Source organism: Schistocerca americana, chromosome 8, assembly GCF_021461395.2.
Source record: "Schistocerca americana isolate TAMUIC-IGC-003095 chromosome 8, iqSchAmer2.1, whole genome shotgun sequence".
Taxonomy (NCBI): domain Eukaryota; kingdom Metazoa; phylum Arthropoda; class Insecta; order Orthoptera; family Acrididae; genus Schistocerca; species Schistocerca americana.
Genome location: NC_060126.1, coordinates 123,195,457 through 123,214,026, shown reverse-complemented (window position 1 = coordinate 123,214,026; position 18,570 = coordinate 123,195,457). Strand labels below are relative to the sequence as shown.

General features: G+C 43.7%; 1 protein-coding gene across 1 annotated transcript in view; it reads right to left on the bottom strand.

Moving 5' to 3' along the window:
* LOC124545615 (protein HIRA-like) overlaps nucleotides 1-18,570 on the bottom strand; it is a 322,322-nt gene that overhangs the window by 145,689 nt on the left and 158,063 nt on the right. The window contains 1 exon segment of the mRNA XM_047124563.1: nucleotides 15,047-15,214. Within this exon segment, the coding sequence (XP_046980519.1) occupies nucleotides 15,047-15,214 (168 nt within the window).

Genomic DNA, 18,570 nt, shown 5'->3' with positions numbered 1-18,570 from the left:
ACATGCTGATCCTCTAGTTGCATATGAAAAAATTGGAGACACATGACAACTTACTTTGCAATGTGTTCTGTCAAAAATTACCTCTACCTTCCACTGATAACTCAAAATTTATAAAATAAGAAACTCTTTGACATAATTGTGCAATATGGTTTAAATCTCATTTTAGGGATAGCAACTAACTATGAATCCAGAAAGGTCTGGGGTCATAGGTTCAATCCTAGTTATTGCTTAAAACTTTGACAGTAATGACAGTGACCTCGTTAAAAGAGTGCAAATGAGAGAGTAAAAGTTCAGACCACTCTCTTGCCACTGGGTTGGGAAATGCTCCTAAGAGCAGAAAATTCAACAACAATCAGCAGAATATTGATACAGAAGTTAATGGAAACCACTGCATTAAATACATTTAATATGTATCCACAATATATGCAGTCATCAAAATTAAATATATTGATAATTTTCATTGAAAAACATTCTAGCGGTAAACTATTCTCGCATTTGAATCTTCAAATGACGCTGCTCTGGAAAATAAGAATATATTCTACAAATCAAAGCATTGCATGTAATGTTGTAGGGAAAGAGGATAATCTGAAACAACAGTTCTGTTACTAAGGGATTGATTTTGCATTGCTTTAGGGTGCAAAAAACAATTGAGGTCATACGTGTCCAAATCAAAACTACAGAACACGAAGACAGAGAGGAGTTAAAATTGACTATATGTCAGTTCCAACTGACATAATAGAAGACAGCTAAAAACAGGCACATGGAAAAAGATGATGATGATTTAGCTACGTCATCAGCACCCCAGCATTAAAGTTATACTGAAGAAGATTTCCATAATCTATGGAAGGAGATCAATAAACTGGAAAACTACATTTGATCCCACCACAGGAAACGTAAAGCAACACCAGAAATGTGAGGTTCAGAAAAGCCCGTAATAAAACCCCAGTGAGACCTAGCGGGATAACTAAACAAAATCATGGAGAAAATACCTGTAAAGATGCTGTTAAGAAAGGGACCAATAAGTGAGGCTTGATGACAACTTAGAAATAATATGTGACACATTAAGATTGCACACCAAGTATTTTGGGAAGAATTCCAGACACCGCACAAAATTTTAAGACACAAACAATATTCCCCTTGTTATCAGTTAACATAGAGAGAAGATCCTGTGGGATACCCAGTTCAAGCCTCAGGTCGGCAAGAGAACACAATCGGTTAAAAGATGTCAGCTTTGTCCCGCGTCTGACATACTGGGGGCTCCTCCCAACGTAAGAGCAAGTCGTGTGTCACTGGGCAATATGTCCCACTCTAAGCCAAGTAAGGGCTACTTCTTCACACCATCGCAAGCGAAAGGAGGTGATCCATGGTCACACTGAAGTTTAGATGGAACGTAGTTTACTGTTCCTCACTTCTAACCACTGGAACTCCCATCAAAATGTTGCCTTTCTGGTCACAAATGAAGTGACAGCCCACAGAGGGACTGAACAGCTGGCAGGAGGAGGAAGGGAGCAAGCCTCCTTAGCAGTAGCATCAGTGAGTTCATTACCCTGGATGCCTACGTGCCTTGGACCCCAGCACAAAACGATTTCTTTGTTTTGCCTGGGCAAGAGAAGGAGAGTGTCCTGCACTTGTTGCACCATCCAATCTGCTGGGTACATCTGTCCAACAGCGAGAAGGGCACTTTGAGAATTGGAGCAGATGATAAATTTTTTGTCACAGCACTGTCTCATCTGCTCCATTGCCCTCATGATAGCAAACAATTCCGCATAAGAAACTAAAAACTGCTCTGGGAGCCCTATCCTGAGGACAGTGTCAGGGAAGACGACAGAACAACCAAAAACATCTCCCTGCTTAGAACCATCTGTGTAGACAGTAATAAAATCTGGGTGGCTACGTAAAAATTCATTAAATTTAATTTTATAAACATGGTCTGGGGAACAATGCTTCTTGTAAATAGTTAGTTCTAAAAGCAATCTAGGCCTTGGTCGTAGCCAGGGGGATACCCTACTCCACCCCTGGCTTTGGACCTTAATCCCCCCTCCCACCTGTAATAATTCAAGGCTCTCCCTTGCACAGATCCCAAATGGCCATGTTGCTTGTGGTCGATGATTGAATAGCCGTTCCAGTGGCAGCTGAACAATGTAACTGGATGCTGGCGATGTAGGAATGGACAAAGACCTATATGCGTGGCATACCATGAGAAGAAGACGTCCAATAGACAGTGGAGGCTCACCAGCCGCTGCACACAAACTAACAACAGGGCTCGTTTGGTAAGTCCCTGTTGACAACCTAATACCCTCGTGGTGAATGGCATCCAGCACTTTAAGGTATGAAGGCCTTGCTGACCCATAAATCTGGCATCTGTATTCAAGCTGGGGTTGCACGAAGGCCTTATGAAGTTGGTGCAGCCATGCTCTGTCGGCTCCCCAAGACCTATGATTAACACATTTAAGGATGTTTAAGGCCTTGAGAAATCTCAGTTTCATTTCTTTAAGGTGTGGCAACCATGTTAACTTCTCATCAAAGACAAGACCCAGACACTTCACCTTTTCCTTAAAAGTGAGATCAGTACCCCCAGTTTTAAAACGGGCAAATTAAACAGAGAGCAGGAACCATTAAAAGCAACACAAACTGTTTTCTCTAATGAGAATTTAAAACCTGTGGTGCGAGACCATTCCTCCAACCATCTGATCGTCAGTTGCAACAGCATGCCCAGAACTTAAGGTGACGGGACTGCTGGTGCTTACCAATCCCCAGCTCAGGAACCCCGGGGTCGCCAAGCCCGTACCCAGCAAATGAATGCCGAGCCCCTGGGGGCACGTGGAAAAACGGCTAAAACAACAACATACAGAAATGGAAGTCGAAAACTAAAAATTAAATGGACTTTGCCACATTGGTTTGGCGGGTAAAAAGTAAAAGACGGTCAACAGCCTGCCCGTCATATGCTAAAACAGCCGATAACTCATGAGGGCAAACCCAAGTGGGAGCATAAACGGTTAAAAATTGGGCATTCCATAAGGAAGAGGCAGGCAGTTACAACTTGGGCACAATGTGTACAAAGTAGTGGGGTAGCGCCACTTATCAAATGACAATGGCTAAAAGGCAATGCCCTATACGCAGTCTAGTTAAAATGACCAATCCCAGCAGAAGGGCCAAGAGAAGGTTGTCCAAGCTGCTGGGAGAGGCTTAATAAGCCCATGAAGGGAGGACCATTGATGATGCCAAAGGGACACTACCTCCTGACAGATAGAAACACAGAGATCATTGGAGGGACTGAAGTACGAGGACTGCAGCCTTGGAAGCAGTATCAGCAGGCTCGTTTCCTGGCAGACCAACATGACCAGGAACCCACAGAAATATCACACTGCTCCACCAAGAGTGAGCTGGTGACAGTTTTCCTGGACCAACTGCACTAAGGGATGGGTGGTTTACAGTGCACTTAGACTTTGAAGGGCATTAAGTGAGGCTGAGCAGAGGACACAATTAAAAAGGCTGTGTTGTCGGATGTACTCCATGGTCTGACAAATGGAGAAGAGCTTGGCTGTAAATACTGAGCAGTGTGCCAGAAGCCAATGTCGAAAGACACAGGTGCCAATGACGAAGGCACATGCAACCCTACGGTCAGTCCAAGAGCCATCAGTGTATACAAAGGTAATATTGCGAAGTTCCATGCGAAGGTCGTGAAACTGAAGGTGATAGACCAAGGCTGGAGTAGTGTCCTTAGGAAGCAAATGAAAGCCAAGGTTAACATGGGCTGCTTCACAAAGCCAATGTGGTGAAGGGTTCACACCCACCGGGAAAGTTGCAGGTAGTGTGAAGCTAAGCCGCTGTAGCAAAAGCTGAACAGACTCCAGGTGGTGTCAGAGAAGAGGGACGCGCCCCATACTGGCCATCACAGGAATCATTGAAGGAGGTGGCATAGGATGGGTGGCTACGCATGGCAGACAAACAGCATGCATACATGCTGAGGAGGAAGTCACCGTGGTAGGACAGTGGTAGTTCAGCAGCTTCTGTTAAACTCTCAACCAGGCTAGTGTAAAAGGCACCCGGGGCCAAACGGATGCCACAATGGTGGATAGTGTTGAGACAGCATTAAGAGGGATGAAAGGGCAGACGCATCAACAAAGCACCCATAGTCGTGTTTCGAATGGACAAGGGGCCGGTACAAACAGAGGATGGTGTTCGATCAGCACCTCAGGAAGTACCATTCAGGACATGTAGGACTTTGAGGAATTGAGAACAGCGGGCTGCCAGGTAAGACACATGGGAGGACAAAGAGAGTTTCCTATCAAGCATGAGCCCGAGGAATTTTGTAGTTTCAATGAAGAAAAGGGCAAAAGGCCAAAGATATAAAGATGGTGGGAAAAACCAATTACGTCGACAGAAATTCATACAGACGGTTTTGTCAGTGGAAAAACAAAAGCAATTGTCAATGCTCCACGACTAAAGATGATCAACACATCGCTGAAGATGCCGCTCTGTCAGACAGGTCCATGGAGAACTGCAAGTGAGACAGGTCCATGGAGAACTGCAACAGATGGAAAAATCGTCAACAAAAAGGGAGCTGGAGATGCCTGGTGGCAGAAAAGCCATTATAGGATTAATGGTGACAGCAAAGAGGACAACACCCTGGATGAAACTCTGAGGCACACTGTTTTCTTGGATATAGGTGTCCGACATGGCAGAAACTACACACGCCTTGAAAACTCAGTCTTTTAAAAATGCCTGAAGGAAACAGGGCAGGCAGCCATGGGAGCCCCACGTGCAGAGACTATGGAGGATATCAGTTCTCCTGCAGGTGTCATACGCCATCTTCAAATCGAAAAACATAGTGACAGTCTGGGATTTCTGCAGAAAACCATTCATGACATGGGTGGCTAAAGTAACAAAATCCACACTGCGCACTCGTCAGTAAATTGCGAGACTTGAGCCACCGTACCAGAAGGGCATTAATCATGTGTTCCATCACCTAGCAAATGCAGCTGGTAAGAGAGATGGGGTGGTAGCTAGAAGGAATGTTTTTGTCCTTACCAGGTTTAGATATTGTTATGATGGCTTCAAGCAAGTGTCTGGAAAATGTGTCCTCTGCCTAGATGCGGTTGTATGTGTTAAGCAGAAAGTGCTTGACAGCAAGAGAAAGGTGCTGCAACATTTGAATGTGGATGGTGTCTGGCCCTGGGGCTGAGGATTGGAATGAACTTATCGCCAGAGCCTCCTCCGCTTGTTTCCGATGGATGAAGGCAAGGTGATAGTGGGAAGAGCTCAAAAGTTCTGCAAAATGGTGGCCCAAGGTGTTGGAGATAGCAATAGGATCCACGCTGATGTCATCTGCTGCTTTCTGGTCGGAAATTGGGGAATGGATCTTGATCTCAGTGAGCCATTGGAGGTTGGCCCACATGAGAGAGGAAGGGGTGGAACTGTTAAAAGATCTAGTGAAGAAATCCAGCACGCTCTTTTGCTATGACACTTTGCACGTATCTGGTTATCATGAATGCAGTTTGCCATTAGGGTGGTGGTTAAAAATGTGGAGAGCATGTCTCCGTGTGCGAATTGCATCACGGCATGCCTCAGTCCACCAAGGGACTGGGACACAATTTGGTAAAGAGGAAGTGTGAGGATTGGAATGTTCTGCAGCGGTATGGATAACGTTTGTGAGAAATTCCACCTGGTCATCACAACTGGGGAAATCTTGCTCTTCAAAGGTCACCAGGGAGGACTAAAGCTGCCAGTCAGCCTTAGTAAGCTGCCATTTGGGTGTGCATGCGGATAGAGTACAAGTCAGAAAATGGATAGCACATAGGAAATGGTTGCTTGAGTAAGTGTCAGAAAGAATGGAACACTCAAGACGATAGGCAAGCTGGCAGTGGAGAAGGATAGGTCCAAATGGGAGTGCAAGGAGTTGGAAAGGAAAGAGTATGCTCCTGTGTTAAGGCAGAAGAGGTTAAGTTGGTTAAGAATATCAGCCAAGAGAGCACCTCTCTGACAGGTCCTGGGAGAACCCCAAAGGGGATAACATGCATTAAAGTCACTGAGTAATAAAAATGGGGGAGGCAGCTGCCCAATAAGTTGAAAGAAGTGTGCCCTGGTGACATCGAATGACAAAGGGACATAAATGGTACAGACGGAAAAAATCAGGTAGGGAAAGGAAAGCTGAACTGCAACAGCTTGAAGCTGGATAGTCAGGTAGGTGGGTTGACTATGAATGTCATCTTGTATGAGCAGCATGATGCCCGCATGAGATGGAATGCTGACCTCTGAGAGAAGGTCAAAACGAATTGGTAAGAAATGTGAAAGCTCAATGCGGGTGTGAGGGTGCAATTTTGTTTCCTGAATGCAGAGTACAAGGGGACACTGTGATGCTAAAAGCAGCTGTAAATCCTCTTTGTGGCACCAAAGGCCGCGAACGTTCCATTGGAAGAGTGTAATGATAAGGAAGAGACGAAGGGGTGTCACCTCGGTGGCTGCCCAGTGACAGTTGGTGAAGAGAGACTATGACAGGGCACAGAAGCAGGAGTATCCTGCCCCATGGGGTCCACAGAAGCATCAGCTTGATTGTGTTGTCGGTCTGTGGAGTCCAACACTGAAAAACAGTTGGTGTGAGCACTGGCGACACGGAGGCTAGCCAGGTTAACGTATCAAGTGGCAACACCATTGTAGAGGATCCTTGAGTTGGTGAAGGAGAAGACCTTTTGCCTATGGTGGACTTACTTGAGCCTTTCCAGTTAGAGGAAGACTCGGGTGTTGTTCCACTGGAGGAACGGAGGAAGTCTTCATGGAAGTACTCCTTCTGTCCTTTCTGGCCTACCGGTTAAGTAGCTGGTGGCTTCGCCCCTTGAGGCAAGAGTTTGACGACATGTTGCACAGCTGGATGGGGGGATGGCGATACTACATTGACACTGGGTGATTTCACTACCTCAGAGCTGAATTTGAGGTCGCATGCCTGCGTGGCCATGCCCTTCATGGAGCGAGGGATAACAAGAGCAGAACTATAGGTGCCAGACAGGAGAACACAGGATTTGTGACTAGTCATTAACTTGCAAGTGACTGGGTAAGGCACTTTTTCCTTTACCCGGATCTCTTGGACAGCCTGCTCATCAAGATACAAGGGAAAATCCCAAGAGGAGTCGGCATGTCTGCCATTGCAGTTGATACCGCGGGGAGGAGGAGGCGGACAATCACTCTTGTACCCATCCCTACCACAGATTACACATTTGGCTGGGTGTCGACAAGATGATCTCATGTGGTTGAAATGTTGACACTGGTAGCAGCGCATAGGTTTTGGAATGTATGGCCGAACTGTGATAATTTCATAGTCTGCTTTGATCTTGGATGGAAGCACAATTTTATCAAAGGTGAGAAAAAAGGGTGCTGGTGGGCAGTAAGGAGAGATCAACCTTTTTCATTACATGATGGATGGCAGTGACACCCTGATCAGATAGGCAAGATTGGATTTCGGCCTCGGTTAGACAGTCGAGCAGCCTGGTGTAAATTACACCATGGGAAGAATTCGAAGTTCTATGGGCACTGACATAAACAGGGCAGCCATGGAGAAGCGAGGCAGCAAGCATTTGTGCTTGAGAATCAGACATAGTTTCCAGAATCCAAATGCCATTCTGTAAATGAGAGTAGGATTTCACAGGGCCAGCAATTGCATCAGCACCTTTCTGAATAATAAACAGATTTACCATGGCGAAGGACAAACCGTCTTCAGTACGTGAGACCATGAGGAACAGTCGTGCTGGGTAAGGGTCTTTGAATCATTAGCCTCATTACATTTACGTATCATAGATGTTGATTGGGAAGCTGACTGATTAATTGTGAGAAAATCCCCCATGATTGCCAGCATCTCTGATGGCATGCTCCTTCCTACTGGGGGCCCCCTTCACTAGGGGGCGCACCCACCTTAGGTGACTGTTCACACCTCAGGTTGCACCTCCTGAACACCTGACAGAGGGACCAATCAGCAATTTGGGAAGATTGCCGGAGCAGCAATCACCCCTCCCTGGCCCTGGCAAGTACCAGAGGGTATGTGCGAACCCTGCCTGTCAATCCAGAACTGGGAATTACGTGTTACGCAGTCACCTGTTACAAGTCAGATGCGTGGGCCGACCTTCAGGAGCACACAGGGAGGAAGAAGAGAAAGAGGAGCCTCAAACGCCAAAGCGGAGGAACAAGAGGAGAAGGGAAACAAAGAAAGGAAAGGGAGCAAATAAACAAAAGGTGAGACTGTTCTTAGGTCAGCGACAGACAATGCAGAACATTCTCAATAACACCAGAGACATGTTCCCCAAGGGAGGGGAAAAAGAATAGCAAGAGGAAAGACATGCAGCACAGAAGGTAAAAATGCTGTAAAGGCTGGGGCCCTGTGGTAGCCAAGCACAAACCCGCCAAAGAGTGGTGAGCCCCCTGGGGGTCTGTTGCTAAATTTAGAAGTGATGGGGATTAGTGAAATGAAATGTAAAGGGTTTCAAAGCATAAAACTCCATATTAGGTGCCAACAAATAATTATGGGAACAAAAATGTGTGGTAGTTACAGGGTGGTGACTATTGAACTATATGAAAAAAAAAAATATAAAATTAATTTGTGCACACACTTTATTCAACATGTAAAAGTCACTACAGATATTCAGATTTAGATTACGACATGTTTGATATGCCTGCCACCATTGGCGAAAATGTGGTGCTTGACAAATAGCAAAATTCTGCATGATCCATTGAAGTGCCTGAGCATCAATGATGTCAATGACTCCTGAATGGCTGTTTTCAGCTCAGCAAAGATCTTGAGGTGGTTGTTGTACACATTGCCTTTAATATAGCCCCACAAAAAGAAGTTGCCAGTGTTTAGATCCAGGGAATATGGCGACCAATCAAGGCCATTGCCAGTGGCCTCTGAGTACCCCAGAGCCAGAATGCAGTCGTCCTCAATGTGCTCCTCCACGACATCGAACACTCTCCTGCTTCGATGAGGTCATGCTCCATCTTGCACGAACCACATCTTGTCAAGATGGGAATGAAATCATCTACCGAAACCTTCACGTACCATTCGGTAGCCACCATGCCATCAAGAAAGATCACACATATTATACCATAACTGGACACTGCGCACTACAAAGTCACCCACTGAGGGTGAAGAGACTACTTGGTCATGAAATACAGATTCTCAGTCCCCCAAATGAACCAATTTTGCTTACTGATGAACCCATCCAAGTGAGCTAAACCAAGCCATGTGCATACATCATGCCCCACAGCCGACCATCCATTTTGAACATCCTAAGGCAGACATTTCAGAAGTTATGACAATTTTATTTCATACAATTCCTGTATATTCCCATAATTACTTGGTGGCACCTAAAGATAAAGTTTTAGGCTTTGAAATGAATCATGGAATAAATTAAGGAATCACAGGCAATTGAAGTGGATTTTTATTCTATAAACACATTCCTCAGCTGCTGATGTTCACTTGATTAAATCTTCTGTCATAGGTTTCAACTTTTTATAGCAAACATTCATTACCAAAATCACAAAAGAAAGACCAGGAGACAAAGAGAGATATCAAGTAGACTACATTATGTTTAGAGAAATATTTAGAAACAAATCCTGGTCTACACAGGATATCCAGGTGTGAAACAGACTCAGACTATAATCTGGTAGTGATAAACAACAGATTGAAGCTGAAGTGAATGAAAAAGGAGTATATGAATAAAAGCACTACTGAAAATTTAGGATACAATGCTACTAAGGGGAAATTCTCTGAAGCACTGAGAAACATCAAAAGTAAAAAATGTAGAGTAGTTTTGTGGAAGTGGAGAGAACAAGGAAAAAACAATTTAGATAGATACAGAGCATACACAGTGAAAATCGCAGCATGTGGACCCTAGAATTTTTCACTGGGGGCAATGGGACTGCAACAAGGTACTGGAAGATCTCAAAAGAGAGGGTTGACTACATGAAGCAGGTGCCTGGAACACTACGGTACCGGGTTGCTCGGAATCAAAGACAATGGATTGTCAGATGACAGATCGGATAAGTCACACTTGTAAACTGCCGAGCAAAATAATGTACATAAGAGTGGAAACTAAAACTGAAGATATACTGGAAAAAGAACAGTTTGGCTTCAGAAAGACAAAATGTATTAGATAAACAGTTGTGGTGTTGTGCTTAGTAACGGAAGGCAGATGAGTAAAAATAAGGATAGCTTCCTAACATTTGTGGACCTAGAGGAAGCATTCAAATATATAAAATGGCATAAGTAGTTCACAATCTTTGGAAGACTGGGGGCTAAAGTAAAGAGATGGGAGAATTAACTGTAAATGTTCAAAAGCCAAGTGGGAGAAATAAACATGGAATGTCAAGACAGGGAAGTATTAGGGAGCGTGTAAGGCAAGGTTGCAGCTTCTCACAACTGTTCTGCAATTAGTACATCAAAGCAACAATGAAATAGTGACAGACAATTTCAGAAGAGGAATAAAGTCGAAAGAGAACAGATAATGTTATGGTTCGCACACCACCTTACCAAAAGCAAGGAAGACTTAGAAGATCTATTGTAAGGAACAGACAGTACAGGAAGCACAGAATATGGCTTTAGGATAAACAAAGCAAATATGAAGTCAATGCAGAGTGGAAGAAGTGATAGAATTCTCCAGTTTAGGAAGTAAGAGTACAGAGACAGGTTGCAGTAAGAAAGATATCAGAAAGAAACTGACAAAGGTGAAGAAGGCTTTCTGCAATAGGAGAGCTCTACAGCACATATTCCATTGGAAACAAAGAAGTTCCTGAATGTGTGTGTCTGGAGCACAACGTGAAATACGTATCATTAGAAATCTGGGGAAGAAGAAATTGGAAGCATTTGAAAAATGGTTCTCTCAAGATGTGTTAAAAATTAAATGGCAAGATCAAAATGTAAAATGAAGTATTAAAAAGAATAAGTGAGAAACAAATTCCATGAAACAACATTACAAAAATGGACATGTTAGCACAACTGCTACAGAATGCAGAAACAGTTAACTTGGTGCTGGAATGAACAGTAAAGGGGAAAAATAGCAGGAGCAAACATAGACTAGACTGCTGAAAACAGTTTACAGAGGATGTTGATTGTAGCAGTCATATAAATATATAAAGATCCAGGGAAGATAGGGAAAGATAGAAGACACCAATGAACCATTAGAAAGAATTATGGAAAAAAGGGCATAAACCTAATTTAAATTCTATTAGTCTTATTACTTTTCTTTCTACATTAGTAAAGTTTACAATATAGTGTTACAATTTGAAGTACGGCAGTCATATTCTGTTCTTTGTTTTCTTTTAATGCATTTAGTGAAAATAAACACATCAGGACCTGTCTATGTGATGGTGCACCACTAATGTGAAAGGTAAAGGTACCCAATAGAAGTGCTGATATACCATCCTTGTGAAATATCTGTAGGTGTTCCTTGTAACATATTTAGCTACAGAGAATGGCAGCACACATCCTTATTCTTCAGTTTCCAAACAGTTTATAAAGCTACTCAAAGAAATAGCCAACCTCCAATAATGAAAACATTTGTGAACTAAACTTTTATCGACAATACTACCAACAAAACAAAATTCATACAAGAAAACCAACAAATTATGAGACAGCGTCACTGATGAGTATTTATCTTCACAGACAAGATATATATAGTACTGCAGTGAAAATGACACACTAATAATTCCTTCCTCACAGCTGAGAGGAGACAGGTCGGGCAAGGCTCTCAGTCCATAGAATGAGAGAGAGCCAATTGTAGTGAGGCTTCAGACAGAGCTTTGTGTACCCTCAACCTCATCAGAGTGTACACGTGGAAAAACAGAGAGAAAAAAAGAATAATTTCCGAATTTTACAGTTTAAAACACACTTTTTCCTGGATAAAAGTACATTTTTTCTGTGTTAAATGACAACATTATTTTCCCATGGAACTGTAAAATTCCCATAGAGCTGTAAAACTTATTTATCAATTCTTTGGATGGTAAATGTTTTGTGTGAACTTCCTGACATTTTAGCAAAAACCTACATATTTTGGAGAGGTGTTCAGGACGCGAAGAGTGCATATTTTAGTATTATGAAAGTATAAACAAGAATTCCACAAAATACAGCACTTCAAAAGCACTGAAATTGAGATTTCACTGCCTGGTACACTTTTGTCAGCAAATCGTAGCTCGTGTCACATGATCGCCAGCCAATGACAGCAGATATTCGGACCATAAGACACACAACGTCGTCAGCAAATAGCAACATCACTGTTAACTAGTGCAAACACACAAATAGGAAATGTTAATGATTTAAATTGATATATATGCAGTACAGTTACAAGAAAAGCTAAGCTCTCACATATAATACTGGTGGTCAAAAAATTTTTGCAGTTTTTTTTATGAGGGTGTGGTTATGCATGATCCTAAAAGCACAGTTTAAAGTACAGCTGATGAATTTTCTGACAAGCAAAATTATAAATTTCACTGATGTGGACCAAACATTTCATGGGTTACCTGGCTGAATACATGTTCCGTCGATCACTTCTATTTTTCCACAGAAAAGCTAATTAAATGTGAAATTGCTCAAGACCTCATCTCATACTTCTTTTTGGAAGGATGATAACTTTATTTGCCATTGTCACTGATAATTTGTAATCTATGAAAGAACTAAAATAAATATGAAATCTCACCTTGAAGATTTGTCTTTTTTAGCACGCGTTACCCTTTAAGAAACGTCAAAAACAAATGTCTCAGATAAATTATAAATAATGGCATAAATCGCTTGTCTTCTGGGTCCAAAACTTTTCCAAGTGACTGGTCCCTATAGTGTTAAGTTTTGAATGTGAGTCGGACATTCTGTGATTTAAGAAATTCATTGCACACCCTCAAACATAACACAATTCATCTTGCTTAAAAGGAAATTTCCTTTGAAAACTAAAGCTTCTCACACCACCATTTGTAATATTTTTACACAAACTTTTAGAATTGCAAACAGTTGTGATGTCATGCTCATTGAAAGCAGTTTGTTGTTACAAAGTACTGCATGAGATTCGTGCTAAAGCTTTTGACACATTTCACTGTCAGCAGAGAAATGTGCATGCACTGTGTTTTGTTGTTGTAAATGGCACATTTTCTATGCAACTAAAGTTTTATTTTGGTGTTATTCTCTCATTTATAGATTCATTGCTGCATTAAGTTCTTACCAGTTAAAATTACAAAAATTTAACTGAGAAATAAAACAATAAAAAATTTCCAGATTTCTAAAAATTCTAGGTTCTTCCTGGATGAAAAAATTCTTGGGTTTTTCCCAGATTTTCCAGTTGTCCCGAAGTGTATAAACCCTGCTCATTATAGATGGTGCCTTTTTACACTGCCTTTTCAATTAAACCTTCTCCCAACCTTCCCTCTCCTCTCCCAAGGAGAAACTATTAATGCCAAGAGCCAGGTAGTGAGTCACTCTTTTATATGTGTGTATCAGCAGTAATACACATTTCACCTACTGAATGTAAGTAATGGTCAGTAATTCATACTCATAATTTATTACATACTACACTCATGTTCATAAATTAAGGATGATGCTGACACATGCTGAAACAACGCTCTGGTGGGTGGTATGTGGGTTTAAATCACCTCGGGGTATGACCATGCGGTGCATTTGACCTTCGGTCATTGCACGGTGGCACTGGCAGCAGTCACATACACAGAGGTGTGTTGGTGCATGTAAGAGTATGGTGCACCAAGTAAGTGTGCAGACTTTTTCAGGCATGCTAATGGTGACTGTGTCTTGAAAATGGCTCAAAGAACACATATTGATGATGTTATGAGGGGTAGAGTACTTGGGCGACTGTACTCTGGTCAAACACAGGAGGTTGTAGCACAGGCCCTCTGTGTGCCACAAAGTGTGATCTCGAGATTATGGCAATGATTCCAGATGACAGGAAACGTGCCCAAGCACTACAGTACGGGATGTCCACAGTGTACAACACCACAAGAAGACTGATATCTCACTATCAGTGCTCACAGATAGCCACAGAGTACTGCAGGTAGCCTTGCTCAGGACCTTACTGCAGCCACTGGAACAGTTGTCTCCAGATGCACAGTCTACAGATGACTGAACAGACATGGTTTATTCACCTGGAGACCTGCAAGGTGCATTCACTGACCCCTGGTCACAGGCTGGTGTCAAGAACACAGTACATGGTCATTGGAACAGTAGTCCCAGGTTATGTTCACGGACGTGTCCAGGTATAGTCTGAACAGTGATTCTCACCGGGTTTTCATCTGGCGTGAAGCAGGAACCAGATACCAACCCCTTAATGTCCTTGAAAGGGGCCTGTATGGAGGTCGTGGTTTGATGGTGTGGGGTGGGATTATGTTTGGTGCACGTAACCCCTGTATGTCTTTCACAGAGGAACTGTAACAGGTCAGGGGTTTTGGGACATCATCTTGCACCAGTATGTCCATCTTTTCAGGGGTGAAGTGGGTCCCACCTTCCTCCTGATTGGTGATAATGCACAGCCCCACCGAGCTGCCATCATGAAAGAGTACCTTGAAACAGAAGATATCGGCTGAATGGAGTGGTGTGCGTGTTCTCCAGACCTAAACACCATCGAGCACGTCTGGGATGCTCTCAGTTGACGTATTGCTGCATGTCTTCAAACCCCTACAACACTTCAGGTGCTCTGACAGGCACAGGTTCAAGAATGGGAGGCTATACCCCAGCAGCCGCTCGACCACCTGATCCAGAGTATGCCAACCCATTGTGTGGCCTGTGTAAGTGTGTGTGGTTATCATATCCAATATTGATGTTGGGGTACATGTGCAGGAAACAGTGGCGTTTTGTAGCACATGTGTTTTGGGACGGTTTTCTAAACTTATCACCAATACCGTGGACTTACCAATCTGTGTTGTGTTTGTTCCCTATGTGACTATGCTATTAATGCCAGTTTTTTGTAGTGCCACATTGTGTGGCACCACACTATGCAATTATCCTTAATTTATGAGCACGAGTGTAGAATAAGAAACGAATTATTCCTACTGTAGGAAAACGTAGTAAACTTACAACGCATGTGACAGCCTTTCGGTGTCCAACAAAATCCTTATCTTTCCGCCATCCCTCACGTTCAACAATTTGAGCAGTGGGACCTCCACCGTTCATGGCGTGTGCTGATACTAAGTATTGAACATATGGTGACCAGCTGGGCCTTGAGACATGTGTTGTACTTCCACACTAAAAATTTAAGAAAAAATACAAATAAATAAAACAAAATTGAACTGACATGTTGTAAGCACTCTGTAACACTACAATTTACAGTATTATTAGACTAAACATAATTTATTAAAATCTTTTTTCAGTGATGAGAAAGCAAGAAATAAGATACTAAATACGTACCTCACTTAGAACACCAGTTTATACAGTGGCAAGCAACACAACTTAGCACACAATGAAGTTCTAAGTCTAATACTAAGTTCACTGAAATTTCAGATAATCACTAGGTCCACACCTTTTATCACACTTCCAAGAAACAGAAGCAATAGCAGCTTTTTCAGCTAACCTTTTGTTGTATGTTAGAATTTTGGGTGAATACTAGAAATGGCTATAAGAAGTATGTTATTGTGAGCACAATTTTGTGCCAATACAACTGGTCACTAAATATGTTGTCTCCCCTCACTGACTCAAACACAATAACACAACTGTGTACTGGGACAGAGCAAGTGGGAGCTGCAAATGCACAGACATGTGACAGCAATTGATTAGTGTATCAAATTTATGTTTTCCAGTATTTTCTGTGATATGCAGTTCTCCAGTTCATTAACAAGGGTCAATTCTATGTCAATCTTGTAAATATTTTCTGGGACAGTTTTATTTTGCCCATCCTGTGTAATGGCCAGTGCCAAACCAGTTCGTGGAAGCAGTTTTGTGACGCAGTTAGGCAGTTCTCTATGATGTTCCTTTTCGTGTGTACACTTCTGTACGAAAGTTTTCCTACCTATCTTACTAAACCGTGAAATGCGGCATAATAGGAAGTGTTCACAAGTGGTTAATAAACAAATCATTTATTTAATGACTAAATTACTACAAAATAAAAGCATGAAATGGTCTTAAAATTAACAAATATTCGAGAGAGTCACTGATGTGGTGGCACTAAACAAAGGCATGGCACACTAGAACTAGTGAACGTTGAACAAAGTCACTATCTCGTCCCTGGGTATTGCCAGTACAACAACAAATTTTTACAATGCAATGCACAGAATTAATTGCCTCTTGCGGAAGACGTGGTCTGGACAGGATTTGAACAATGAGTGTGCCAGTAGTGACAGGCACAAATCGGCATTCTAATAGCACTCATGTGGGTACTAATATGTGCCAATCAGAATGTTCTGTGGTAAAAGTCACTGATTTACTCATTGGGCTGTATAGATGTAGAGATGGTGTGGTGCGGATGAGTCATGAAACTCAAGCTGAAAGTTTCAGAGCAAAGCACGTTACCACATAGTGTGTTCGGCCCACTGCTGTCGCTGGGCCAAAGTCAATGTAATTCCACGAGGAGAAGGGCAAAACTAAGGGTGGGGCTAGATCAGCGAACACCTTGCTAGGAACTGAGCAACTGTCCTGTAGCCAGCGATTGTAGTAGGAAGGTATCCGGTCACACGACAGAATCGACAGCTTGTAGCGGAAGCATACACACAAAGATAGAAACTTGCTGTGTTGGGAGACAGTCATAGTGAAGTAGGAATGTACAGATATGCTAAGACACATGTGCGGGGAAGGACTGCCACATGAAGGCCCACCTACCCCTCATGAGAGTGGAGCTCAGATGGTGAGCGAGTTGGTGATGGTGAAGGCTGCTACCAATGGCGTGGGATGGGGGGGTGGGGGTTGAGGTGTGAGGACTGTGTACTGTATCAGTGTTGAGGCCATGAGCAGAGCGGTCAACACTGCAGGTCTGCAGTTGTCAGCCATGCAATGGAGGCGGGTGCCAGATGTTAGGGTGCTGGGTGTGAGGTGGGTGGGGTGGCTGGCGGTCAAGTGTGCTAGTCCACTCCATGACAGCAAACAGTGGTGCAGTACCATCAGTGGGCCCAAGTGGTGAGTAACCTGGTGCAGTGCAGGGTGGAGAGTGCGGGGCCAGCCTGAGCTGTGTTCAGTGCTGTGCTTGCAGTAGTGGGCAGGCACAAGGCGCATTTGCCAGCTTGGGGCTGTAGAAGCAAGAGCACAGAGGTGTTGCCGGGTGGCTGCGAGGATAGGCTGGCAGGCCGATAGCAGACTCTGGCCATTGACAGCACATGCGCCAGGCACTGTGAGCATGAATGGCTTGGCTGGTGCCTCCAGTATGAGGATGAGCAGCAGCTGAGGATGTGGTGCTGGAAAAGGATGAAATAACACTATTGTAGAAGTTGCATGCAGCATTGGTGGTGGCGGTGGGATGGGGGATGGGTGATGGGAGGGTGGGTGGCTGGATGGGGGGATGTTAACCTGCTGTCAAGGCAAAATTGCCGAGTTAGGCGTAGGCTGTAGGACAGGCATAGGAGCAGGGACATCCTACATGTCAAGGGTGCTGATATCTGTGTTGTCAACGACCAGTGGGTCAGGGATAGGGCCAGCACTGATGTAGCATGGTGGGTTTCCCACAGTGCCCTTGGCCGTAATGTGGTAGGCTAGCATCTCGAGGTCTTTGGTGGCGGGACACTTGTCATGGTGTCAGCACTGGCATTGGCAGCAGTGGCACCACTGTTGTTGGAAATGATCGCCTATGAGATTTGCACAGAGATGGTAGTTGGTTGGTTGGTTTGTTGATTGATTCAGGGGAGGATACAAAATGGTAAGGTCATCGATCCAATCGGATTAGGGAAGCAAGTCAGTTGTGCCCTTTCAAAGGAACCAGCACAACATTTGCATAGAGTGATTTAGGGAAGTCACAGAAAACCTAAGTCAGGATTGCCGCACGTGTGTTTCAACCATCATCCTCCCGAATGCGAGTCCAGTGTGCTAACCACAACACCACCTCACCTGGGCAAAGATGGTAGTCAGACTGGGCTGCATGAGATCAGGCAGCATATAGGTGGGCTTCAGTCCATCAATCACACTGCTGGTAGGGGTGCCATGAAGATGTAGGATAAATGTCTTTGAGTCACACTTCAGGACCTAGTCTGGGTGTGGCAGTGCGTGCGAAGTGGGAGCTGACAAGGGTCAATGCACAGAATAGCACGAGATAAGGTTTCTATGAATGAATCCTTTACATCTTTCATAGTGCTTGCGGGCAGATGGGCAGGGGGTTGGCAGCAGATGAGTCATGCAATCCTGCAAGCCAATGACAAACCCGGGGATGACGTCATCTATGAGCCAGTTGGCAGGCTCCAGGAAGTCGTTGAGCACAGCGAGAGGCTAGCTGTAAATGAGGTCAGTAGCTGATGTCTCAAGTTTAGCCCTGTGAACGACAAGGAGGCTGATAAATACCAGCACCATGACAGTATTCCACTTGCTGTTATGACAGCTGAGTGTATGCTTCAAACTGGTGAAACCGTTCCATCGAGCCATTGGCAGCTAGGTTGTAGCTCAATGTCAGGTGTATTTCAGTCCCACAG